General features: G+C 44.1%; 1 protein-coding gene across 5 annotated transcripts in view; it reads right to left on the bottom strand.

The window, feature by feature from the left end:
* B4GALT6 (beta-1,4-galactosyltransferase 6) overlaps nucleotides 1-25,113 on the bottom strand; it is a 124,027-nt gene that overhangs the window by 90,541 nt on the left and 8,373 nt on the right. For 4 of the 5 annotated variants that reach the window (XM_031690316.2, XM_072949057.1, XM_072949056.1 and 1 more), the window contains exons 2-3: nucleotides 15,539-15,655; nucleotides 10,915-11,028 (exon numbers count right to left, since the gene is read on the bottom strand). In XM_031690316.2, the coding sequence (XP_031546176.1) occupies nucleotides 10,915-11,028; nucleotides 15,539-15,655 (231 nt within the window). Of the gene's footprint in view, nucleotides 1-10,914; nucleotides 11,029-15,538; nucleotides 15,656-24,788; nucleotides 24,843-25,113 lie in introns of those variants that run through there. The other variant, XM_072949058.1, reaches the window with a different exon arrangement.

The raw sequence follows: 25,113 nt of genomic DNA, 5'->3' as shown, positions 1-25,113 counted from the left end.
GCAGAAGGCACCCGGCTTCCACTGGACGGCACTATCGGAATAATCTTTCTTGAAAACCTTTGGCCCTACCCCTTCCTGGCACGGGATGGATGCGCTGACCACATGGAGGATATGACCCACATGTGACCGCACGAAGCACAGCCCCAGTGGTCTTGGGTCTTGCAGATCAGCCATCTGGGGGTAACCTCAACTTCTTCCAGCTTCTCTGATCAAGCTCCAGGCCCCAGGGGCCGCCACACACATGCAGTTCTCCACACTGCACTCCTCCTCCTCCCTCTCCAAGTCTCTGACTCTGTGCGGCCCCAAGTCCTGTCTGTCCACACTAATGCACTTCAGTCTCCCTGGGACCACCATCACATCACTGAACAGGGCCCCCAAACCATCTCTCTTTCTGCCCCCGTCCATCAAAAGCATGCAGTGTCCACCCCCATTATACTGCGAGTAGGTCTGCGACTATCCTCACGGGGAAGGAGGTGCCTCAAGAAGCCACCACACCGGGCATGAAAGAACAGACACTAAGGCAGACTCTAACCTGTGAGCCACCTGGCCAAGCACACCGGGCTGTCAGACCAAAGCGCAGCCTTAATGCAGCAGCACCGTGACTCTGTAGCAGACAGCCTGCATAACCATGTAGCTCTAGGTTACTCACTGGCCCAGGAAGGAGGTGTATGTGCTGTAAGGGGCACTTACCTACTGCGTGGATATTAATAATCCTGGACAAATTCAGACATACTCACAAAAGATGGCCCAACAGTACTGATATCCCACAACCTCACCCAAGTTTTTAATCAAATACTGACCTTGACCTTATCCAAGCCCTGTGGTTTATTTTCTTGGCTACTCCCACTAATGGGGCAGACAGTTACAGACATGACAGGATTTCAAACTGTCATTTGTCTGCTGATATTACTAATGGCATTTTTGCTTTGCTCAAATGCTTCATGTGCTGGCTGACCAAAAACCCCACCAGTGGCTTTTCGTATCTCCATTGTCCAGACAGTGCCTCCGACCTGCCCTGAAGATTAATGCTGAGGCATTACGGAATCTACTGTGACGAGAAAAACAACTTTTGTTTTTCTGAGTTGCTGCCCAGACTTTTCACCGTGTGATAACCCTGCTCACACCCAGGGTCTGGACATTTAGATAAGGGCTCGAGCTTAGGCTTCTCACCATAAATTCGCACTTTACTTTTCTAGAGGCACCTTTTAAAATAAGCACTTACACTAAAGCCCCAGAAAAGTTAGTGACCTCCACCCCAACCACCCTGTAAGTCATAGGCGCTTGCTGCCCTGCTCTCCATCTCCTGGGATGGAAGACTGCCCTTCCCACCAGCTCTTTGCCGCCACCCCCCCCAACCAGTTTCTGGGATCTGCAAGTAATAAATCTTATGAGTCTCCTTCCTTCGTGTGGGTGTATTGAAACTGCACCTTCCATCAAAACATCCCTATGGGCTCCACTTTCCAAAAGTGGGGCTCAGATGCTGGGAGAGCGACCTGCCAACCTTGTGTGGGTGGCTCCTCATTCAACAGGTCGTAACCTGCATATTCTTAATTTAATACACCAGCTTGAGCTACTCAGCACATGGTATTAGACAGGAAACTTACTCCCTTGCATAGGAAGTGAAGGGAGGACGTATGGCCAGGAAGAGGCACAGAGTAGATAAGCCAGTGGTAACATGGTTTCCAAACTATCCTCAGTGGAAAGAAGCTCTCAAGGTGAGCCTGTGGTCGGGAGAGGGAGGAGGTAGGGTCCCCCCACTGCACCCACTAAGGCTACTCTCATCTTCTTTACATACCAGGTGTCCCCACCAGGTTTCGCTCGCTCAAGAAAGCATGCCAGAGCTCTAAAGCCAGGAGAGGCTGCATCCTGCTCTAGTCATAAAGACGTAAAGCAACCAGCCAGGCCAGCAGCCCCCTATACCTCGCCGGCTGCGATTTCAAGGGCAACTGAAGAGCAAGGACCCAGCGAGCTCCTCAGAGGGCACCCCACCTTCACCCGGTGCTGCGCCTGAGGTTTTCCAGGGGGCACCCGGGCTCTGTTTCCCCAGTTAGAGATGAAAAGGTCGAAAAATACGTCTATTGGCTGAAGTCTATTTATCCAGGGGTGTAATCAATCAGCATCCAAATGTAAACAATGTAATTTATCAAATCCGTATTTTTCATTATTTGGAAGGTGGGATGGGGCTTAGAAAAGAAAGAGCAAGAGAAGTGGGCACCTGGAGAGAGGAGGGGCTGCCACTTCACCAAAGGGAAAGTGGAGGAAGACAGTCAATGGTGAGCTACCTCTCGGTCTCGGCAACAGAGCCAGGGAACCAGCTACTTCTGTTCGTGTCAGAGGGACAAATCAGCAGCACCACTGACCATGTGGGACATTCACCATAATTTCCTAACCCTGATCGGGTGAGACCTGCAACCACGCCTCCTGCTTTGGGAAGCAGGACCTGATCACAACATATCATGTGACGTGATTCAGGACACTATTTTTTTCTATTAAAATATAATCCTTCAAATAACAAACACTCAATACATGTGAATTACCTACATTTACGTTTCTTCTTACATTTCAAGTAAAATGTAACCAAGACCTCTTATCTCCAGCCAAAGGGTTGTTGTCTTTATAAATCAACACGTTTCAGCATCTCCTTCCCTCAGCTTGGGGCTCACCTCCATGTTCTGGCATCTAAGGCTGAGTTCTGGAGGCTCGGGCTCTTGTTTCTGTTTTACCCGCAGGGTTTCCAGTGTTCACAGCCCAAAGACCTGACGGCACTGTCAGAGGAAGACTGGAATTCCCTCTAGAACTATCCCACCACGTGAATTCCTTTCCAAAGTCAGAAAACGATTTTTACGGTCAGGTAGCACGTTTCCTGCCCCACCCTCTGGGCTGCCGACCCGCCGAGGGCGGCTCGGAGGCTGAAACAGTACTGGGGCCACCTCACTCATGGCCCCTTGGAAGGCGACACTAGAAACTGCCCACTTCCAGTGCTTGCTTTAGGCTTCTCAGCTTCTGGAACTTTATAACGTCTACGTACACAAATGATGTCTTACTCAACTACTCTTGAAGTGACCACATCGGAGTAGTCTAACCAGAGTGGTTTTATTCACACACCCCCAGTGCCGAGTGCAGCGCCCGGACATGGGGTGGGTGGGTGAATGGACGAGCCGACAGCAGAGCTGGCCGCGGCCAATCCCGTCTCACCTCCCTGCGTCCTTCCTCCCTGCGGTTCCACTCCTTGGCTCCATCAGGGGCTAAAATATGCCTTGAAGACATCTGTACAAAAGCTGTCCCACACGTAGACAACCCAAAGTGATAGCCTCCTGACAGCCAAGTTCTGATCACCCAGTCCTGGTCACAACACACGGTCCTGACACCCGGTGTCCTCCCCTCTCGCTCTTCTCTCCTGCTTTACTCTGAATGACTGCCCGTAACCTCCAGTTAACACCCTTTGCCATCCGTTCCCAGCTGTGCCTTGTCATGCCCCCAGTGAGCATCTGGTCCATCCCTGGAGGCCTCACACCATTCATCACTCTCTTCCAAACTGCTCTCTAGTCCCTGACTATGGATAAGCTGACGACCTCCTTTGATGTCATAGTCCACCACCACTCTTACCGAATTTCCTCCATTCTGAGATACCTGTCACTCACGTTTTAGCATTCTGACACAGGGACATACCCGATAGTGTGTCAGTGTGTGTGCATTTAATGTGCTGCTTCTTTCTTACTGCCTGAAAGCCATTATGAAATGAGTGATGTGCCTTGTCGAGAAAATATGGTATGTCACATACTCCTCTAGCCTTTTCAAATATGTTTCCTGGAACCATTCAATTGCCAAGAAGTTTCCATATACTGTAGCTCAACGTCTTTTCTAGAATATCATCTCCACTTCTCAACTTAAGTAAGACACTGTTTTTCCTTTCAAACTGTACTAAGTATCTGCTTTCTGAGGTCTACAGTCCTAGGGACAGGCGTAAGATACTCTGCAGACTCATGCCTACACCCCACAAAAAATCCTTATTTCCTTCTTTCATCAATCTACATCTTGGGAAGTTTATGACTTTTAGCCAAACCACCTTTCAATATCCAGCCACATTCACTGACAGGAGCCCTCCCATCCCTGTACACCACCCTTGTCACACCCAGCTCTGTATTCACCCTCTGAGCATCACTGTCACCTAGAAATGACGGGCAGGGCCAGAGCTGAAAGCCAGCCAGCTTTGGCTTTGATCTCTCTGCTGTACTGCCATTTCTCCTGTCCACCTGGTCTCCTAACTAAGCAGTTGGCTGACTTGGGTGGAGTGGCTAAGAATCACCAGGCCTGCCTGCTGAGCACGGAGGCCGCTGACCCACTCTCAGGGCTCCTGTGTCAGCAGATGGGCATGGGCACCCAGCTTTATCTGAGCGCACTTCAGGGGCTTGAAGTGCCCACCGCTGAGTCCTGCCTCCCAGAAAAAGAAGCCAAAACCCACTCTCCCAATCCCTCCGGCAGAGAGAAGCAGCCAGGTGACCAGAGGCACCAGCAGGAGATCCTGAGGCAGACGTGAAGAACACGAGGACATGGGCACTTCATGAAACTATCCTTCAGTGAAAGTGGAGGCAGATGCTTCTGGCTTTAGGGGCCCCGGAGTGGCGCCTCTGGTCCCCAGACCTGACTGAGCACTGCTGGGGGGGTCTGCAAGCTCTGCCTAGCAGCAGCAGGAGATACTTCAGAGTGGCCTGGGCCTTGCTCTGGCTGCTCAGCCTCTGAGCCTAACTCTGTGTCACCCAGGTGTTCTGGGGCCTGATACCTTTTCATGAACTCCCTTTCCTCTTAAAGCTGATCATCTCTGGACCACTCAGAGAAACACAGCTCCACAAGTTTCACCCAGTTACAGCATCTTGTGATGGACTGAATGTTTGTTCCTCCCCCTCAACTCCCCAAGTTCATATGTTGAAATCCTAACCATGAACATGGTGGTGTTAGGAGGTAGAGCCTCTGGGGAGTGACTGCATCATGAGGATGAAGCCCTCACAAATGAGATTAGTGCCCTTAAAGAAGAGACCCCAGAGAGCTGCCTCGCCCCTTCCTCCATGGCCATCTATGAACCGGGAATCGGACCCTCACGAGACACCAAGCCTGAGCGACCCTGATCTTAGACTTCCAGCCTCCAGGACTGTGGGCATTAATATTTGCCGTTTAAGCCTTCCAGTCTGGGAGATTTTTGCTTCACGAGCCCAAATGGACTAAGACACACCAATACACTCATAGACACTGTTATTTCTCCTCCCCTTCCGACCTGCCACACGTGCTTTTCCATGCTCAACTTCTCCACCCAAAAATTACCACTGAAGAAAATCACATAAACACACAGATGAATCCCATCATTTAGATGACAATACCCAATTTATTGCCTTAAACATAATAACTTTTCAACAGAAACAAGTGTCACATTATTTGTACATTTTGAACCCCCCTCCCCCGGCCAGGGACTGGGGGAAGGGTGCTCTTGGCTAACCAGTTAGTCAGCACCGTTTCCTTTATGATTAACTGACTCCACACTACATTCCTTACAACAACTTTTTTAATATTTACTCCTCTCTTTCAAGCTGCTCCATCCTTCTTGGCTACCCCCTCCTACGTATGGCCTCCTACTTTATTAGGAACATAGAAGCGACAGGCCTGGAACCCCAGCACTTCCTCCCCCTCTGCCCTTCATCACTGCCTCCAGAATCCAGGCTCCCTGGGTACCCCTCCCCCTTTACTTCCCATCTCATCTGTCCACGGTTTCTTTCGTAATGCCTAAAACTCACTGAAGTCCATCTCTTCCCAAAAACCCCACCTCCTCCAGAGCCCTTCCCCCTAGTCTCCTTCGCTTTCCCACCAAACCTCTTTGTTTTAAGCCAATTAGTTTTGACATACTTCTGAGCCACTTCTCAAGCGGTACACTTTGCTTCTCACCTCACACTGCACTGAAACGCTGCTGGCTGTGTCCCCATGAGTCTTCCACCAGGCCCAATTCAATGGCCTTCCACAGCTCCTCATTCTACCCGCTTGGAGGTAGGTGACAAGGTGGAACCCTCTCCCTCTCCCTGTTGGCCTCTGGGACACCTTCTCTGACCCCTCTATGTCCCTGGCCGTTTTCCCTTCTTTGCAGACCACCCTTCGCCCCTTGGGTGCTGATGGCCTCCAGAGACCCACTCTGAGCCTTCCTCCAGTCTCACGTCCGCTCACTTCCAGCCCCGATCTCTCTGATGAAGTTCAGAGCCCACATGAACTCTCCTGAGCTGTAAACGGACAGGCCCAACACCGCATCATTAACTTCCCCATTCTCCCAGTGCGATGCGGGCGCATCCTGCAATTCTTGTTTTGGTTAATGGCCACCAAGCCAGAAACCTGGAGAGTAACCCTGATCCCTCAGTAGGGACCACATCCGGCCAGACGCCCTGCACTTCCTTCCGGCACCGCCTCCTGTCGACACCACGGCCGCGCACGTGCCGCGCACGACACGCACGTGCCCTGGTCACTCCTCCCATCCCCGCAGGGAGCCCCTCGTGGCCCTTCCAGATCCCGGTACCTCCCCATTCCCATTTATTTTCAACTTCTCACCATACTCATCTTTCAGAAGTACCATCCTGCTCACACCTCACGCCTGCCTAAAGCGGATGAGTGCTACATTCCCTAAAGTTTCCGTTTGTTTCCGCTTTAACCCTTTCTGCCCCTAGACCCTTGGAAAACCATGCGCCCTCACCTCAGCCCTCTGCAGTCACGCTCAGGGGCTCCGCTCCCTCTGACGCCCATCTCATGGATGCCCAAGGATTATGGAACCTGGGCAGCCCTCAGAGTGGCGAGTCCTTCACACAAGGCCCTCTCCTCCCTGTCCAGCCGCGCCCCGCACACGCCCCACCGCACACCCAGCCCAGTCACAGCGAACCCTCTCCATTCTCAGAACACGCGCTCTGTTCTCACGCTGCCCGCTCAGCTACCTACTGAACGAACCTGCAAGACCCAGTTTTAAAGTCCACTCCCTCTGACGTCTCTCGTTCCTTCCAGGATGAACGGCTGTCTCACGTCCGGCACATCACAAGCCCTTCTGTGCGCGCGCTGCCGGCTCCAGCACAGGCAGGGGCACACTCGGCGGCGCTCCTCCCCCGCCGCCCCTGCGGACCACACAGCGCTCTGCACAGCTGCTCCCGGGCTCTAAAATGGCTCCAGAAGCTCTTTTTTTTTTTTTAAACAATAGACGTAGGCAAGACAGTTTGTTACGTTAAGCATTATCTGAGGTTCTCCGAAGGTTACTTCCTTATCTTTTCCCTCTTTGCTGATTTTCACTTGAACTTATTACACTCATCTTGAAGAGTCCTTGTTGCTTTTGTTACATTCCCAGGGCTAGCAACCATAGAAACTATCAGGGTTAAACCAAAAAGGGAACTATTCCAAAAACACTAAGGACAAAGTAAATAAAAGCCACTGCAAACGCATTCTATTTGAATGAGAATTAGGAAATCTACAGGTAAGTCTACCTTCATTTTAATACAAAGTGCACAACCGACATTTTCCATCTCTAACCTCACCCAGAAAAATCAAAACATCCATGCTAAGCACTTACTATTTTTCAGCTCTAGATAAAGTGAATTGTTAGCACGGAGCATCTCACATAAATTGAGGAAAGCTGAAAGTGGATTTGCCCTCTGGAGAAGCTATAAATACTAACAGTAGCAAAGAAGTGTTCACTTACATTGAATAAATAACATTTAAAATAGATTTTACAGGGTAATTAATTGAATGTGAAACATTGCTGAAATCCATGAAATCAATTTTATCTGAATTCCAACTGGGAAAGTGCAAACTTTATGGTGATCCAGTGCCAGTAAAAATCAAAGAGAAGTTACAGCTAGATAATCAAACACCAATTTTAAGGCTTAGCTTCACTTTCGGTGATTATAGGAAAACTCAGTACCATTCACCCTTGAATGGTTTTCAACTAAGTACATCATCTTCTTACATAGACTTTCCTTAACTATGATTTGGGGAGGCATTGTATTCAATTACTTTATGTGATACTACAGTAAGATTTTTACACTTAGGTATTTTATTACGCTGTTCTCGATCATCAAAACGGGAAATAATCTGTTAATTAAAAACACATTAAGGATGCATAGCTAAGTAAAAAATGCCTTAACTCCACACATTTCTCCTAGGTTCCTCGCTCCCTTGATCACTGTAAAACCTGGCCCCATCACTCAAAGAGATGAGGAAAAAGAAAGGGGGTATCCAATTAACATCTATCAAGCTTCAAATGCTGCGCTGCTTTTGACCCTCCCAACACTGTAATGTCGACATTAGAATTCCAGCTTCTACACATAGGTAAACCGAGGCTCTGCTTTGCAGAGGTCACACACTTAGGGAAGGGGCTCTCCAGGATGGCTCATGCAAGGCAGAGGCTGTCTCTCTATACCCACGGCCTCTTCCTAAGGAGTTATCTGTGCATGGCCATATTTTCTATCACATAACTCCACTGCTCTGGCCACAGCTAACTGGACAAGAGACTGGTGCTGGACGCAAAGCCAGCAGAACCAGGAGAAGACCTTTCGTGAAAAGGTGGTTGACCAAACCGGTAGGATCCCCCCTTGCAGAAGAATGTGAGACTTCGGGGGAAGCAGAGAGGAGCAGGAGCACTAAGATATTCAGTGAAAGGCAATGAGTGGCAGCCACAACACGGCCCTTCCAGCCCTTGATGGGAGCACTTATGAACCGGGGGCCTGGCGGGAAGATGCTATGAAACAGAGTTTAATTAGTACCCATAAAGCACTAATTAGGAAAATGGCAACTAAACCAAGAACAGAAAGATTTCCTTAAACTATAAGCCCTCGCATATGCAAATTATGAAAATGAAATTATTGTAATCAATATTTCAGCAGAACATGACCCAGTGGTTTCAGTACTGCACAGACGAAAACATTCATTTTTTAGAAAACCAAGACTGTGATAACAAAGTAATGACAAACAGCCACAAAAGCCATGGCTTCATTCTCTTATTACAGGACAGCAAGAAGATAACAATAGTACAAGCAGCTGAGAATTTTGTTTTAAATACCCAGGCCCCACATCCAACTGTGAAAATCAGAAACTTAGGAGTTGGGCCCAAGAATTATAAAGACCCTCCCACCCCCAGGCGGCCACGGTGCGGCTAAGTTCTGCTCTGGATCAGTGGGTCTGGGGCCCAGGGATCACCAGCACCAACATGATCTCGGGACCTGTTGGAAATAAAAATTCTCAGGCCCCGCTCCAGGTCTACTGAATCTGAAACTCTGGGGGTGGGGCAGAGCAATCTGTTTTATAAGATTGCCTAAGTGATTCTGGTGTACCCTAATGTAAAGGTGAATTTACTTTTTATTGTAGATATATAGTATCTATCAACATAAGCTGAAAAAAATCCTACAAAAGTGACAGGCAAAGGCTAACTTCCACAATAAAGAAAAGTTATGAAAAGACATAAAAAACACACTTAGGTACTGAGGAACATTAAAGCACATGGATAAATGAGCAATTCAAAAATGTCTATTTGAATGTTTAATTATATAAAAATCAAGATACTACATGTACAAAGTAGGCTTAAAATTGGGAGAGGGGGACACATACAATGAAAAAAAAGCAAAAGAATAGCCATGTGGCTTCTGAGTGATTATAGAGTTTTTTTTTTAATGATAATGTATGACCTTCATAATTTTGAAAAAAATATGTTTAAAATACAGTATCTTGATCTCTACCTCGTATTATATACAAAAATTAAAAACAAAATGGTAAAATTATTAGAAGGAACTAAAAGAGAGTATTTGTATGGCCTTGTGGTAATAAGGAAAGCTTTCTTAAAAAAAAGCTAAAACCTTAAGTAATGTTTTTGATACCCTCAAAAACATCATAATTTTAAACTTCTATAAATTAAAAGACTCAATGAACAAAATGAAAAAACAAACCAGGGACTATGAAAAGATATTACAACACATGTAGCAGACAACAGGTCCCTGCTGGAACATATCTAAAGCACTCCCACTGATCAATACAAAAATCTAGTTAACCAATAAGAAACCGCTAAAGCAGTGACCGAGCAAGTCACAGGAGAGAAAATCCAAAACTACTCACAAACACAGGAAAAGTCACTCAAGCCTACTAGTGATGAAGAACGTAAAAATTGAATCGAGATACCTTTTTTTATTTAGCATTAACAGCAGAAAGTGTCTTATCTGTAGGAACAGCAAAAATGTATAAAGTCCATCAATATGAGAGTGGTACATTCATGCCTTGCCACTGGGGAGAGGAGCTGGCTCAGCTGCCGTGGAGTGCAGCCAGACCAGCCTGCCCGGCAATTCCATGTCTGAAATGTGAACCAGCATGAATCCCCCAGCAGTTATGCACAGGGAAGTCCATACAATGCTGTTCCTTACAGCACTGCCTTGTGAGAGTAAAATGTGCAAATTTCCATCAGCAGGGAAAAAGGTAGATGAAATGTAGTGCATTTATTCAGGACACAGCATACAATAGCCAAGAAATAAATAGGTCTGGACATAGCAACATGGACAGTCCTCAAAAAACTGCTAAGAAAGCAAGTTACAGAATGAAATGTAATTTTAAGACCATTTATATAAATTCTTAAACCCTCTGAAACATTATACTTCAGTATCATTTATCTATGTAAAAAATAAATTTAAAAATCACCAGTAAGAATACACACCAAACTCACAGTAAAGGCAACTTCAGGGTAAGGGGTAAGTTTTCTTTAGCTTTTCAGTCCTCCTCCCTCTCCAAAAGTCAAAGAACATGCCACATGGTATGAACATTAGGACCCTCAATAGGGATGTGTGGGTGCTGCACTCAAACCATGTGATTTTTTATCATTTTATTATAAGACAAGCAATAGTTAAGTCAAAATTAGATGACACTTACGCATATAAGGCAGTTTTTCTGGGCAGGGGAGGTATGGCGAATATGTGAAGTTTTCCGGAAGATACGTTGTTGTTTGTACAAGATAATCACTTGAATTATTGCCTTCTGGATAATCTTAGAGGGAGAGAGACAGAGAGAAATTACAACCAAAAAATTGCCTTTTGCTTTGCTCCTAGGAAGAAATATGTCACTGCCACTGTGAAAAGACTACAATCTGCAATCTGCAGCAGCACTTGAAAGCAATTATCTATAAAGAACTAGAGAAAAGCAAAATACAGCTGCCGTGGCTACTATCCCATTCACCCTTCACCGCTCCCAGAAGGGACCTCTCGGTGTGATTTCCCGGGGGGAACCTGGGACAAGTCTGGGGAGCGGCACAGCCTGATTCGTGCGGACACACAGAGCAGGCGCATTTGCGACCATATGAGGACACCTGCTCTCATCCCTCCTCCAGCTGAGCCAGACTGAAGGAGGGGTGAGAGTACACCCGGATGTCCTCCCCAATGTCAAACAGCCCAGGGTGTTCTGGACAGCCAGCCAGCCACAGCACACCGCTTCCAGCATCCACAGAGCGCAGGCGTGGGAGTAATGCTTTCTCACCACCCTACACTTAGGAAACTGAGACTCACCCACTCAAATGACTTCTGCAATACAGAACCTTTAAAATCTTTAAATTAGTCATTCCCAACCTGTGGGCTGCAGTCCCTGGGAAGCCCTGGAGCTATTATTAGGTCCATTAACTTTAGCCTCAGCAAGTTTTGGAGCACAGAGGGGTCAAGAGCACTCAAATCCAGCGCTGAGTTTAAATTCTGTTCCAACACGCACTAGCTCTGTGGTCCAGGGAGACAATGAAGTTTCACACCTGTGCCCACTTCATGTTGTCGTGTTCAGATTTCAGAAAGAAAAAATGCACAAAGTGCTTAGAATGACCCCTGGCCCATGATGTACGTATTCAGGAACCTCAGCTATAAAGTGCTTTAGGAACGAGCCCCTTATCCAACCTGGAGCAATCAGAGCCCTGAGAGTTTTAAACCTGGAACCAAGGAGATCACATTTCAGTCCCTTTCTGGAACAGAGCTCTGAGATGCCAATCTGGGAACCATGAGCTGCCAGTTTCCGGCTACGTTAAGAGGAAGCTGGTCTGAGAGAATGAGACAACATGCAGCAAGAGACGAGAAATGGAAACCGCTGATTAAACGACTGTCTGTCCTCTGGATCCCAAGCCCCAGACCCACAGGAAATGAAGTTCCAGCAGACACTTTAGGAAAACGTGAAGACACTCTTTCAGTCTTCAGAAATCCGCTCCAGTGAGAGAGATCCCTATCTGGACTGGCCCGCACGCAGAGAGATACGAGGGAGGAGAACAGGCACCTGACTTAGAAGAGAGGCCCGTCTGCCAGTGACCAGCCAGCAAAAGGCTGAAGGTCAAAATAATCTCCTTACTGAACTGTAAAGGTGAAGCCCTCGCACCATAGACTCCTGGATACTGAATACGAAGTATGTGAGAAAAGTCCAAGAAAACTAAACACTTCCCCTGTACGCCCTGGGCTAACATAAATATTCATTCATCATCAAAACAGAGTTGATGCAGATGCAGCCTGGGAGCCAGACGGCATCTCAGAGCAAAGAGACATCCCCCACCTTCAGGCCCACCTGCTGGAAGGGACCCTGCAGATACGCTAAGCAGAATCCCCATTACGAACTGGGCAAGGCGTCAGTAATGTGTCAGGTCAGTGTATTACCAGAAAACCCCAACATGGGTCCCCACACAGGGACCAGTGAGGTTACAACGGCTAAGGCCTATTCCACCAGGGACTGAGAAGGCCCCAGGAAGAGACTCCTCTCCAACGCCTTTTTCCAGAGGAGCCCTGGAAGCTGTTTGATAAGGAAATCCTCCAAGACAAAGAGGAGGGGATTCGGTGGACACTAACTATTTTGTGTGTCAACACATATGGGGACATGCTAAGTCCACAGAAACCCCTCCAGGGGCGCATACGCTGCATCTCACTCATAGATATTGCAAAGATTTAAAGATATCAAACATAAAATATGTATAAGGAAGTCCAATAAAGTTCTGATTCTATTTTTTAAATGCTTTAAAAAAAATACCTAGGTGTCTATCAAATTTCAAGTTATAGTAAAAAAAAAAAGTTCTCCTTTTATGGGAGAACTTCCCACGATGCTAGCTAAGCATGGACTCTAAATTGTGTATTTGTAGAAGCTGAAAATAGAAGATAAATAAGGCTGTCCCTGGGAGTCCACTGCCTTCCTGTGTTCCAAAGGCACATCTTCTTATAATCCTGAAGCAGATAAATATTAACACTTAGGCAATCCTAAAGTAGTTTCTTAATATCATGAAGTTAACTTTAAATAAGGGTATTTTCTTATTATGTATAATTTATTAATTTTTGTCATTAAAGCTTGGGCTTTGTCAGTTAGGCACGTGCTATGTTTCTATAAACTCACACCTAACTCACAGAAGTTTTAAGCTCCCCAGACATTTCTCCTGTGAACAGGAGCTCCCTTTGGCGAGTCTTGTGGCAACAGGAGGGCTGGAGGATTGTTTCACTTTTATTTTAGTGCTAGAATGAGTGAGTGAATCTTTTACAAAAGAACCCGAGTGAGTGAATCTTTTACAAAAGAACCCATGGACCACTTTAATCAGTTTTTAAAGAACCAGTTAAAAAAAAACTTAAAGATAAGCCATATCACTATATTCATGTCCTTTAAATACAAAGTTTTGGAGCTAAACATGTTATTCTTGGCCACATCATTATAAATGATCACAAGAATCTCAGCTTATTCCCAGACTGTGCCCCCTGCATACTGTGCCCAGTGGTACTTACAGCATCCCAGTGCACTGTGTACTCCCCCTGCCATTCGTCTCTGTAAATCTCTTTTAACTGAAATCAGAACGCTTTTAATTTCTAGTATCTGATAAAATACATACAACATGGTAGAAACTTACTGTAAATGAACACCTGACAACTGACAATATAGCTAACAATGATTTTAGCTTTTGGAGACCACGCTGTAATAAACTCACAAAATCATTATTCCTACAGAAGCAGTTAGGCCCGCGGAGCAGAAATCGGGAGCTTTACAAGGTGACGCGTGACAGATACATCTGAGCCTGATCCACCGCAACTGCTGTGAAATGCGGACATTATCTCACCTAATGAGTGGATGAGAACACGGTGAGACCAGAGCTCCTGCCCTGGTCCTCCCTTCCAGAGCCACACACAGAGAAAAGGAGACAGAATAGAAACTGCTGGACAGCTCTCACTGGACCCTAGGAGGAGAAGACCAAAGGAGACCTCCCCGAGGCTTTGTTCTCCTTGCAAAAGGCAGCTTAAAGTGGGTAATAGAAAGAAACTCAGTGAGAGTTCCGGTCTGTTTACCACTGGCTTGTCAGTCTGGCCATGTCTGACAGTCTCCGAACATCATCCACCGAATGAGGAAGCATGCTGGGCTATTTCTAACAAATCTACCAGTTCTAACATTGCGTGGCCCTCGTCATTTGCTTCCGTAATTATCCACTGAATACATTCTGTCTTCCTAATTTGACTGACTCCATGGGCCACAAGGCAAGGCACCATTTGATTGTGAAAGTACATGATTTCTTTACAAAAATATTACCTGCACTTCTTTACATCTGATGCTTCAGAAAGTCAGGCACAGAGCTATAAACTCCTTTTTGAAATCAAATGTACTTAGAAATACCACAATTTGCTACTAAGTGTTAAATTTCATGTTTCCTGTAAACTATTTTTATTGGCAGATAACACTGCATTAGTTGAAGGTGTACAACATAAAGATTTGATACATGTCTATATTGTGAATGATTACCACAAGGCTAATTAATACCTGATACCTCGTGTAGTTGTAAATATTTTTTCCTGTGATGAGAATTTTTAAGATCTAATCTAAGTGTTAAATTTTAAATGAGTCAATACATGTTAATCAGCTACCCCCTGGAGCTCAATTAGCTCTTTGTCTACCTTATTGTCCATTATCTCCTTTTGGGCAGATTTTATCTGTACAAGCCTGTGCAGAAATAAATCACTGCATGCTCAGTAGCTATTTACATTTCCATCTCTCCCAGAAGCCTAGAGATCTTCATGTAAAGGGAGGACGTTCTTCTTAAAGTTGTGTCTCCAACATCTAGTCAGTACAACTATGCTAACTGCTCAGTACAAACGAACGTGGCAGGGCCTCCCTGCTGCAACTCCAAGTCCGCTTTCTCCTTCTTCCTCCGTATCAGAGCAGATGAGTGTAAGCCATTCTCTCTGGGGTTAATTTCTCTTAAATACGGGAGGTGAAGGGGAAAAGCACAAGCTGTTTTTCGTGCTTTGTTTAATTTTTGTTTGCAAGAATTAACGTTAAGTATCTTTATAGAAAACCCTCGTCACCGTGGTGATCACGCCTTTATACATTCTGGAATACACAGCAGTCCTGACCCGGGCAGTGCAAGGCTGTCCCGGGACACTTAGTAGGAGAGCTTCGTCTTTAACAGGGAGGTACTTGGAGGCAAAACTAGAGCGAAGAGACGTGGTTCCTGGCTCTGTGACTACAAGGGTAAGAAGCAGACGCAAAGCAAAAACTAAACAGGAAGCGGTCTTACCTGTACCATTGAGTGTGGTGTTTTTATTCGTGTACAGCCTGATCATATGTCCTATTGTTTTCACATTTTCTCTCAACATTATTCCCCGAGCTTGTACCATGAAGAGATACGTGTTGGCTGTAAAAGAAAAAAAGAGAGAGATCACGACTCCATAAGCTTTTACAAAATTTGAAAAAAAAAAAAGAATATTCAGAATTTTGGAATTGCCCAATAAACCCAAACTGACTCAGCTAGCATGTCCAAAGGGAAAACAGAAATACAAAATGACTATTTCCTACTACCAAAAACTTACAAAAACAAACTCCCTTTTTAAAACAATAAAAGTGAAAGAATTAAAGTAGTCATACCCATCCATCAAACAGAATGAGGCTACACGAACAAACTGAAATATCACAATTCCTTTATCCATCCATCGTTTTCTCCTATAAAATATACTTAGAAATGTCAAAGAGGCGTTCTTTACAAGGACTCCATCACACGGTCCTAAAATCCCCTTTCTCTAATTCTGTATTAATTCCCTCAAACCAAAGACTCTACAAAGATGAGGATTCCTTACTGAATTGTAAATACGTTGTAAGTCATCGTATCTAGGATGGATATGGATCTGGCAAGTTCCCAATGCTTTAAGGGGCATGGTGCAGGCTGACCTAGAGTTAGTATCTCTTTTGGTAATTTCTGAACTTTTACACTGCCTTTCAGTCACAAATCTATCTACCTACCAGGATTGTAAAAGCAGACAAAAATCAAATTCACTGTGGCATTTTCAACTGAGCTGGCTTATTTAATTCTCTGCAGTAAGTACTGCAACAATAATTTCTAACTTATTCCTTTAAGAGAAAGTGGTAACTTGACAAAGATTACAAAAATCCTTGCCTTTCGAGATGTCAAGCCTCCTCAGAGAGGCACAGAGGTAAAGTCAAAAGACCCTTCTTTCTGGTCCTGATTTGGCTAGCACAGGCCATAACTGCACCGCTCATCGATCTCAGCTTCCTCACCTAAAAATGGCAACATCACACTAGAGCCCCTTCAACTCTATTTTCCAAGCATAAAGCCAAAAGACCATAAATTCCATTCAGAAAAGAGGCGGAGGCTCGTTTTCACGACAAAATCAAGAAACCACAAGGTTAGTTAATGACCCTTGATTTAAGATAAGCTGTGTCCGAACACATTAATGACACTCAAAAAAAAATGAATGCCAAATGAAAAGAAAATTTAAAATGTCAACTCATTTTCTGAGCCCCACAGTCTGCTTCTTTGAGATGGCAACAGAGAAATGAGCAAAATGTAATGTCTGCCACCTCCTTTCCCATTTTTTGAAATGTGAACTTGCTCAAAGTACAAGTGAGCAGAGAGAGTAAACAAAAGTTAACAGAGGAGCAGAATAAAAGAATACTTTCCCCCTAGCCTCCAATCCAGAAAAGAGAGAGAAACAGAAATCCAGGTTTCACATAAGCTTTACCTCAACCATTTTTAGGAGCCTACCTACATCCTCTCTAGAAAGCAGCCCTGCAAGAGGTTGAACTTACTTAAGCTTGAATGTATTACACCAGGGTTACAAACACCACAAGCTGTTACTATATTTTTGCTCTTTAGTGGACTTTAAAAGGGAAGCGAGACAAAGTGAAAAATGAAAACAAAGAGAATAGCCAACCAAAAAATGCGGGAACATCGTTCAACAAAAGCCAAAGTAACATCAGCAGCCCTGCCTAACCCAAGATCTCAAGTTCAGCTGAAATGACGCAGGCAAAAAACATCACACAGATTACTCGTGCCAAAGTGATTTACAATGTCTTGGGTCAATTAATCCTAAACTTATACACGAGATCTGTCATCAGTGGTGTAAATATCCTATAATATTTGTTCTGCACCATACTGGGGAAAAAAAAAAAACCTGTCATGGAGAGGCAGGACTGAGCCCCCAGTTAAGCCAGGACCAGTACTGTTTCCCAGACTTGGGGGAAACAGAACAGGCCTGAGCAAGGACATGCTCAGTAGGAACACACGTGTTATTACTGTACGTCCTGGAAACAGAACCTTTTAAAACTATATAGCTTTTACTTTTAATTAACACACCTACTCTTATAAAGAAAACTGTCTGAATCTTGAAATCAAGTCAAACTTACGAAACAAGGAAAATATCCAGTCTACAAAAGGATAATCAAATTGTCCTAAAAACTTTCAAAATCTCAGGTTAACAAACCTTAAGAAAAAATGATTACTCAGGTACCTGTGACAAAGGTAAATCATTTACCAGAAGAATACACTTACTATTCGTTAGATGGACGGAGAAAAAGTAAAGCAAAGTCAGACACCAAGATCTCCAAATGGAAAATCTATTAGTTTATTTTAAATCATTTACAGCTAATTGAGTTACATTCCTTAGGTTAATGGTCCGCATGGGTTTAATCCCTAAAGATCAAAATCCATTAAGGAATGAAGCTGTGTTTAAATTGAGGCATTGTTAACAGGAGGAAGGCCATGTGTCAAAGTGTCTCAAGGCACAAGAAACCAGCATGGAACAGTCCCTACTATCTGATTTTAAACATCATAAAACTACCATGACCCACACTCAAGTAACTACATGGCTGCTAATTATCATTAATATAAAATATAATGTCTTATTGGAAAGCCAGGAGATCCCTGCCTAAAACTCCTATTCCAACTTACAAGAAACCACACTTCAGAAAACAAACAGGGAAATCTTTCCCAGTCTTGCCCTTGGGTCTCAAGATAGCCCAGAAACACACTAAAAACGACCACTGCTTAATTAAAATCATGCCATGCTCTCTAACTTAGTTCATTTGCTCTCTGCCTCTGCATTGTGAGACATAAATTTAACTTACTTATCTAGTTTGTTCTCCAGGGGGGAAAAAACTACAACTTAAGAAAAAAAAAAAAACTTCAAAAATCAACAGTTTGCAACAGCTTCCAGGCATCCTACCCTGCGTTTATGAGGAAAGAGATCTATGAAGGTGCTCCATTGTCCTTAAGACAGCTGTAAATGCATTTGCTGTAAATGCCCCACCCTTTCCCACAACCAGCTTCACTCACTGAAAGCGCCGTATGTATTCAAGTCAAGGAGACTGACACCTGCAGTGATCTGGAAAGACTTCCTGGGCTCTGAAGGACTCAGACACACACCCCTCGGATCCAAGCTCCTAACCGCTGCAGCACACCGCCAGTCTCCAGTCGTTGAACAAAACACCAGTCAGCACTGACCCGAGAGGAGACAACGCTCGGGGGGCATTCTCACACAAAGTTGTAACGCGGTGCTGGAGCTAAGACAGATGGACTACAAATACAATTTGGGGAGACATCCATACAAAAGGAGAAGTGGGAACTCTGGTGGTGAATTACCACAGGAGAAACTGCCTACAAAGGAGGTAAGAAGGTGAAGTACCAAAGCATGGGAAACAGACCACAGATAGAAGCCACCACGAGGCCAAGATGAATTCATCTGAGCTTGAACGCGCTAAGGATCTACTGGACAAAGAGGGACCCGTCAACCATGTCAAGTGTCATCACAGAGGCTAAGAAGAGAGACTAAAAAAAAAAAAAACACCTTAAAAAAAAAAAGCTTCTACTTAGCGTGTACTCCACCAGGCATTCTTAGAAGTTCTTTACACACACTAATGTGTGTGATCCTTAAAAGCAACTCTACGAGGTAGGTCCTAACGTTCCCATTTACAGCTTAAGAAACTGAAGCACAGAGTTAAGCAACTTGTTCAAGGTCATACAGGTATTAGCACGTGGAGGAGCCACAAGTCCCACACCAGCAGTCCAGCTCTACCACACCAGTTGACTGTTATAAAATGCTACCAGGAGACCACTGCCTTCACGAGAGCAGTTTCATCAAAATTACGGAAACAAAAGGAAACTAGTGAAGAGTTAAGTGGATAAAGTGAAAGCAGTGAGTTTCAGCACCGTATGTGAGTGAGAGCAAGGTCCAGGGAAGTTTTCTCTGAAAAGGAGAGACCTGAGCAAGACTGTGGCCTGAGTGGAAGGAGAAAGGAAATTTAAAGTGAAGGCCAATAAAGGAAGATGGAAGACAAGGACGAGACTTCCCGATGGGCACCACAGGACGTCTGTGGGGTCAGAGAGGAGTGGGAATTGGGTACTAATTGCCAAAATCATCCCAGATACATAATGTTGCAGCACACAGGCCTCTGAAGAGAAGGGAAATGAATTAACATGCATTGAGTACCTACATTTGTTAGGCACTGAGCCAAACGCCATATATAAATACATGTAAATACACATATAATTATATTTCTTTTAATTCTTAGGTAGCAGGTTGAGTGGGGGCCCCCAAAAGATGTATGTACATCCTAACTCCCAGAACCTGTGAATGTTATCTTATTTGGAAAAGGAGTCTCTGCAGATGTAATTAAGTTAAGGCTCTTGCGACGAGGAGATCATCCCAGATTATCTGGGTTGGCCCTAAATCCAATGACCAGTGCTCATACAAAAGGAAGGCAGAGGGAGATTTTACACACACACACCGGAGGAAGCAACGTGAGGACGAAAGTTGGGGTTAGAGAGATCTGGCCACCAGCCTAGGAAGCCACGGAATGCCAACAGGCACCCAGAGCTGGGGGCAAGGCAGGCTGCTCCCCCAACGCCTCCGGAGGGAGCACACGCCTGCCAACAGCTTGGCTGAGAACTTCTGGCCGCCAGACCCGCGAGATGGCACGTCTCTGGTTTAGGCTGCTCAGAGGGTGGTAATGTGTACGGCAGCTCTAGGGAGGGACCACAGCACCCAGGGTACAGGTACACCTTCCCCATCACAAGATCAGAGCAAACTCAGAAGTCACAGAGGTAGAATTTTTAAACATCAAGATTCGGGGGGGAAGAGGGTGGGAAGGGATAAATTAGGAGTTCAAGGTGTGCAGATATAAACTACTATACAGAAAACAGAGAAACAAGTTTACACTGTACAGCACAGGGTTAGACTACACTCGATACCTTGTAGCCACCTATTATGGAAAAGAACGTGCAAACAAGTATGTGTGTGCGTAGGTATGACTGAACTAGGTATGACTGAACTATTATGCTCTCGGCCAGATATTGACACAACATTGTAAACTGACTATGCTTCAATTAAGAAAAAGAAAGGAGAAGGGCAGAAGGGGAAAAAACAAAAGATTCAAGCACTGGCTGGATGATTCTGAGGGGCAGCAATGTGGAAGAAGCAATGGTTCAAAGTCCTAGAGGAGAGGGAGCCATTAAGAAACAGAAAAATCTTCCATGCAAAAAGTTATGAAGGAAGTAACAGGAGGGGTAAACAGATTTCAGTTGATGCGAGGACAGGTCAGACGGGTACTTCAAAATTACAGGAAAGGAAACGGTTTTCCATATTATCTACAGAACATGTAAGGAAACAAACAATACAGAAAAAGGCAAAACACTGTGTGTATGTGTCTCCTGATAATAACTGCAGATATCTGAATCAGGTATTCTCTGAATTTCTAAGAACTCACAATAATCTCTTAAATATGTGTTTCACATGCTTTTTAGTTTTCTTCTTCCCCCATCTGGCCCCTTGTTCAACAAGTTCCCAGAAATTACTCATCCAAGTTTGTAAAACTAAATATAGTATCTCTAATAATAATGTTGTAAACCCCAGGATGAGGCCAGACTATATACGAAATATACATAGTTCACACTTTGTCTAGGACCAAAGCGTTGCTTGAGTTAAAAAACAAAAAATAACAAACTTCTAGGCTGTGCCAGGCTGGAAAACAAAGGATTCCCTTTATGTCAGAACACTATTTAAACAGTGTATCTGACCATGGTGATAATAATTCAAACCCAGGCATGGGCTCAAGGAAATCTGCAGAGCAAATACTTATTGGCCCATAATATCGTAATATCCTCCTCCCCATCTTTCCAGTCAGTCACGGGCTGTCTAGTAAACAGAATGGAAGAATTCTGTGCTCAGAATCCCATTTTATCACACAATAAGGAACACAGCAATCACAGTACAGACCTACGTCCAACCTTAGCCAACAGCTCAACCTTCGCTCGTGGAGTCGCTGACAGTTAACAAGATATTCTTCCCAACAGGTGTTTTCACCACTTCCACTCTGCAGTTGAACCCTTTTAACTTACCTGAGGTTACTGTCTGTGTTTGAATAGGCATTAAGGTTAAATAATTTTAAATAAAATTTGACTTTCCCAACAGTCTTACAAAAGATGTTCAGGGTGGAGATATTCAATAAATATTTGTTGAATGACTACCAACTGCCAAGCAGGAGGACCAGAAACTAAGGGCCCCTGGGCATTCCTCTGTAAAAACCAAACTCCTGAAGAAGCATAAACTGCCTAAAACATCGGAAGTACTTTTACAACAACCAGATTATCAGTTCAGCCTAGTTTAAACTTAGCTGATAAGTCAAAGAATAGACTCTAACATACAATAGCTTTCAGCACTGTCATTTGTGAATTCACTATTATTCGCTTAACATAAACACATAGCTTCTGCAAAGCATGACAGGAGCCTGAAGAGCTAAGAGTTGTAAACCACACTGGAAAAAAGTAAAACCAGGAGAAAATCAGGGACTCAGGCAAGGAAAAAATGCATGCAGTTAGATTTTTAATCTAATCAGCAAGGAAACTGATAATGAAATTACAGACTAACAGATCAGACCATAAACACACACACCCAGGAAACACTATAAACTTGTTGAAAATGAATGACTTCAGAATATATTTAAGGTGAATGTGAAATGAATCTCTACCCATTTAAGGAAGGTATCATAATGAGAAAAAATAAAAGTGAGACCTATTTAAACTCTATCTTTTACAATCATCCCCCAATTTCCTTGGGTTTCCACAATTAAAATACCTTTCACAAATTCAGCTTACTTATTTGGGAAAGGAAAATGACACTAAAACAAACAGAGGAGAAGGGGACACAGCAAGGAAAACGAATATCCAAGACTGCCAAAGCTAGGGGCAGGGTATAGCTGAGTGGTAGAGTATGCGCTTAACATGCCCGAGGTCCCTGCGTTCAATCCCCAGTACGTCCATTAAGAGAAATTTTTTAATAAATAAAATGAATAAACTGATTACCTCCCCCCAAGAAAAGCTCTAAAAATAAAGAATTAAAAAATAAAGAGACTGCCAAAGCTAGAGTATATTTCCAAATCAATAAACAAGGCACGTTAAAAATCCTACCATTGGTCTCGATTCAAATGAAAATAAAGTCCAATTTCTCTTCCTCCAAGTCACACTGGAAATTGCACTATAATTATAAATCATAATATCTGAGCAATTAACTTCATGATCAGGAAGGCAATATATTTAGCATGATTCCAGTGAAGAATTATCATCACTAGAAAGCTTCAAATATTTTAAAATAAAACAAGATAATGTTTCAATCAAGATATCATGTTATAGTAACAAACTTCATAGAGCTGCTTCACTGTGCAGATACTATAAAAAGACTTTTCATAAGTTTTAAATTCCATTGGCTAACATACAAGGCCATATGCTTTAGTAACTTTTATTGATCTTCTTAAGTGAATTACGATGTTATCTTTCTAATAATTAAAAACACTAAGTAACAAACTTAGGATCAACCTAGAACTCAGTCACATAGTGCAGACATAAAGAAACACATGACCCTGGTTGTTTTAAATAATCTGTCCATGCTGTCCATTTCTGTTCTAGAGGAAAAAAATTCTTCACCATGATAGTCATCTCTATCTCTAATAAAACATGATGCTATAAACAAATTAATCTAGTTTTTAAAAGGTAAAATTAGTTCTATGAAAGATCAAATGATATGGGATAACCAATTTGGAAAAGCAATCCTGTCCAGTGCTCAAATTTCTCTCTAACCATTTGGAGTGTTTGTTAGAAATAAAGCTCCCAGGGTCCAGAATTACCTGAGGTATGTATTAAAAATCAATCAGGATCCCTGGTGAAAAGGCCTGTATCACCCGGAGTAAGGCTTAAACACGTTCACATTTGAAAACCATTGCTTGTAGTAATTCTCTAAACACCCTTAACATTTGTTAACAAGCAAAACAGAATCTTTCTTTCATAATTAGTTCAACTTATATTAAATACAGCCTCTTTTATACAGCTTTCTAATTTATGCACAATTCATTCACGCACAGTAGAGTATACGTTTCATCCTTAATGAACATACAACACGAAGATCTGGCGGAGCCAAAGACTTTCACTAACTCGAGTAATAAGTCACAAAAACAAAGATGCAAGCAACAAGTTATATTTATTACAGCCCTGGAAGAAAAAAACGTTAATTACAAACTTAAGATTGAAAATCACTGTTACATTTTCCTAAACATTCTGCCGCGCCACACAGCCAAAAATAAAACTGACAAACATTCTTGAAGCTATCTTCCCTCTTCTGAAGAGGGTTTTTGCTGTCGCTGAATAATGCAAACTCTGCCAAGGTCTGCTACGTATGCCCATGAAACAATACAAAGATGGCCCAATATACGATATACACGCTAGAGAAAAATAAAACTGGAGTGCTACCTAAAATCCTCCAGTGCGCCCAAGGCATTAAGTAAAAGTACTTAATAATAATTGGAGCAAACTCTTAATTTTCCAGAGGCACGTTAATGGCATTGTAGGTAACCTCAGAAAACCTACTCAGCCTTCAACTGCTCCGATCTTCAACTTGAATTGCAACAGTACTCATGTATTATTCTCCTTGTTGTGATCCAGACAAAAGGCAGAAACGGACGGATCTTTTACATAGTCAATCACTGGGTCCTCTCGGAATTTTAAAAAAGAAGGCTGAGATGGAAAAGGAGAAAAAAGAAGGGTGAGAGAGCTGACAGGGGCAGGCTGCTCTCATTAGACTGGTAGGTACCCTGCAGGCCCAGCAGTGGTGACAACAGCTCTAGCCAGGAAAATCCACCCGGAGGAAGCCGTCAACACCCAAAGCCTGAGGGGCTCTCCGTTCACCAGGAACTCCCAGACGGGATCTGGGAAATCCCAGCTCCAGAAAAAAGCTCTCCGCAATGCACCTCCTCACTACAGCCTCCCCACCCACCTCCACGTTTTCACTCAGGTTAAGACAAACGTGAAAGGCAGGCTTGAAAAGGAAAAGGAGTCACAAGGGCAGGTTGGTGGAGGAGGCACCGATGGAGGAGCCGGTCTGTCCCTGGGTGGGGGGGAGCAAAGGGGCTGCAGGGATGAACACAGCACAGGGTCACCAAGTTCCAGGGGCTGTGAGGAGAGGGTCCAGCCCCCCTCCCCAGCAAAGCACCTTCTCCAGCCTCAGTAAGTGGTCGTCCGCTCTGGGCTTGAGAACAGGCAATGAAAGGCGTGCTCCTAGGGCCGCTTACTCCACAGTTTACAGCTCTGTGAAAAGGGAGCTTGGCTTCTTTATAACGAGCGGGAATCCTGCCCGTAATCACTCTCACTGCTCTCTGGGGCTACGCAGAGAAGTTTCACCCCCTCCTCTGGGTATTCCTTTAAGCTGAAGAAGACAGAGTTCACAGTTCTCCCAAATCTTCTATTTTCCAGGACAATTCAGGCACAGTGGAAGAGTCATAACTCCCAAGTGATCCGTTTCAGCTCTCTTCCAAAAA

This window comes from Vicugna pacos, chromosome 24 (assembly GCF_048564905.1).
Source record: "Vicugna pacos chromosome 24, VicPac4, whole genome shotgun sequence".
In the NCBI taxonomy this organism is placed as follows: Eukaryota; Metazoa; Chordata; class Mammalia; order Artiodactyla; family Camelidae; genus Vicugna; species Vicugna pacos.
Note: the sequence above shows the minus strand (reverse complement) of the source record. Positions and strands in the feature narration are given on the sequence as shown.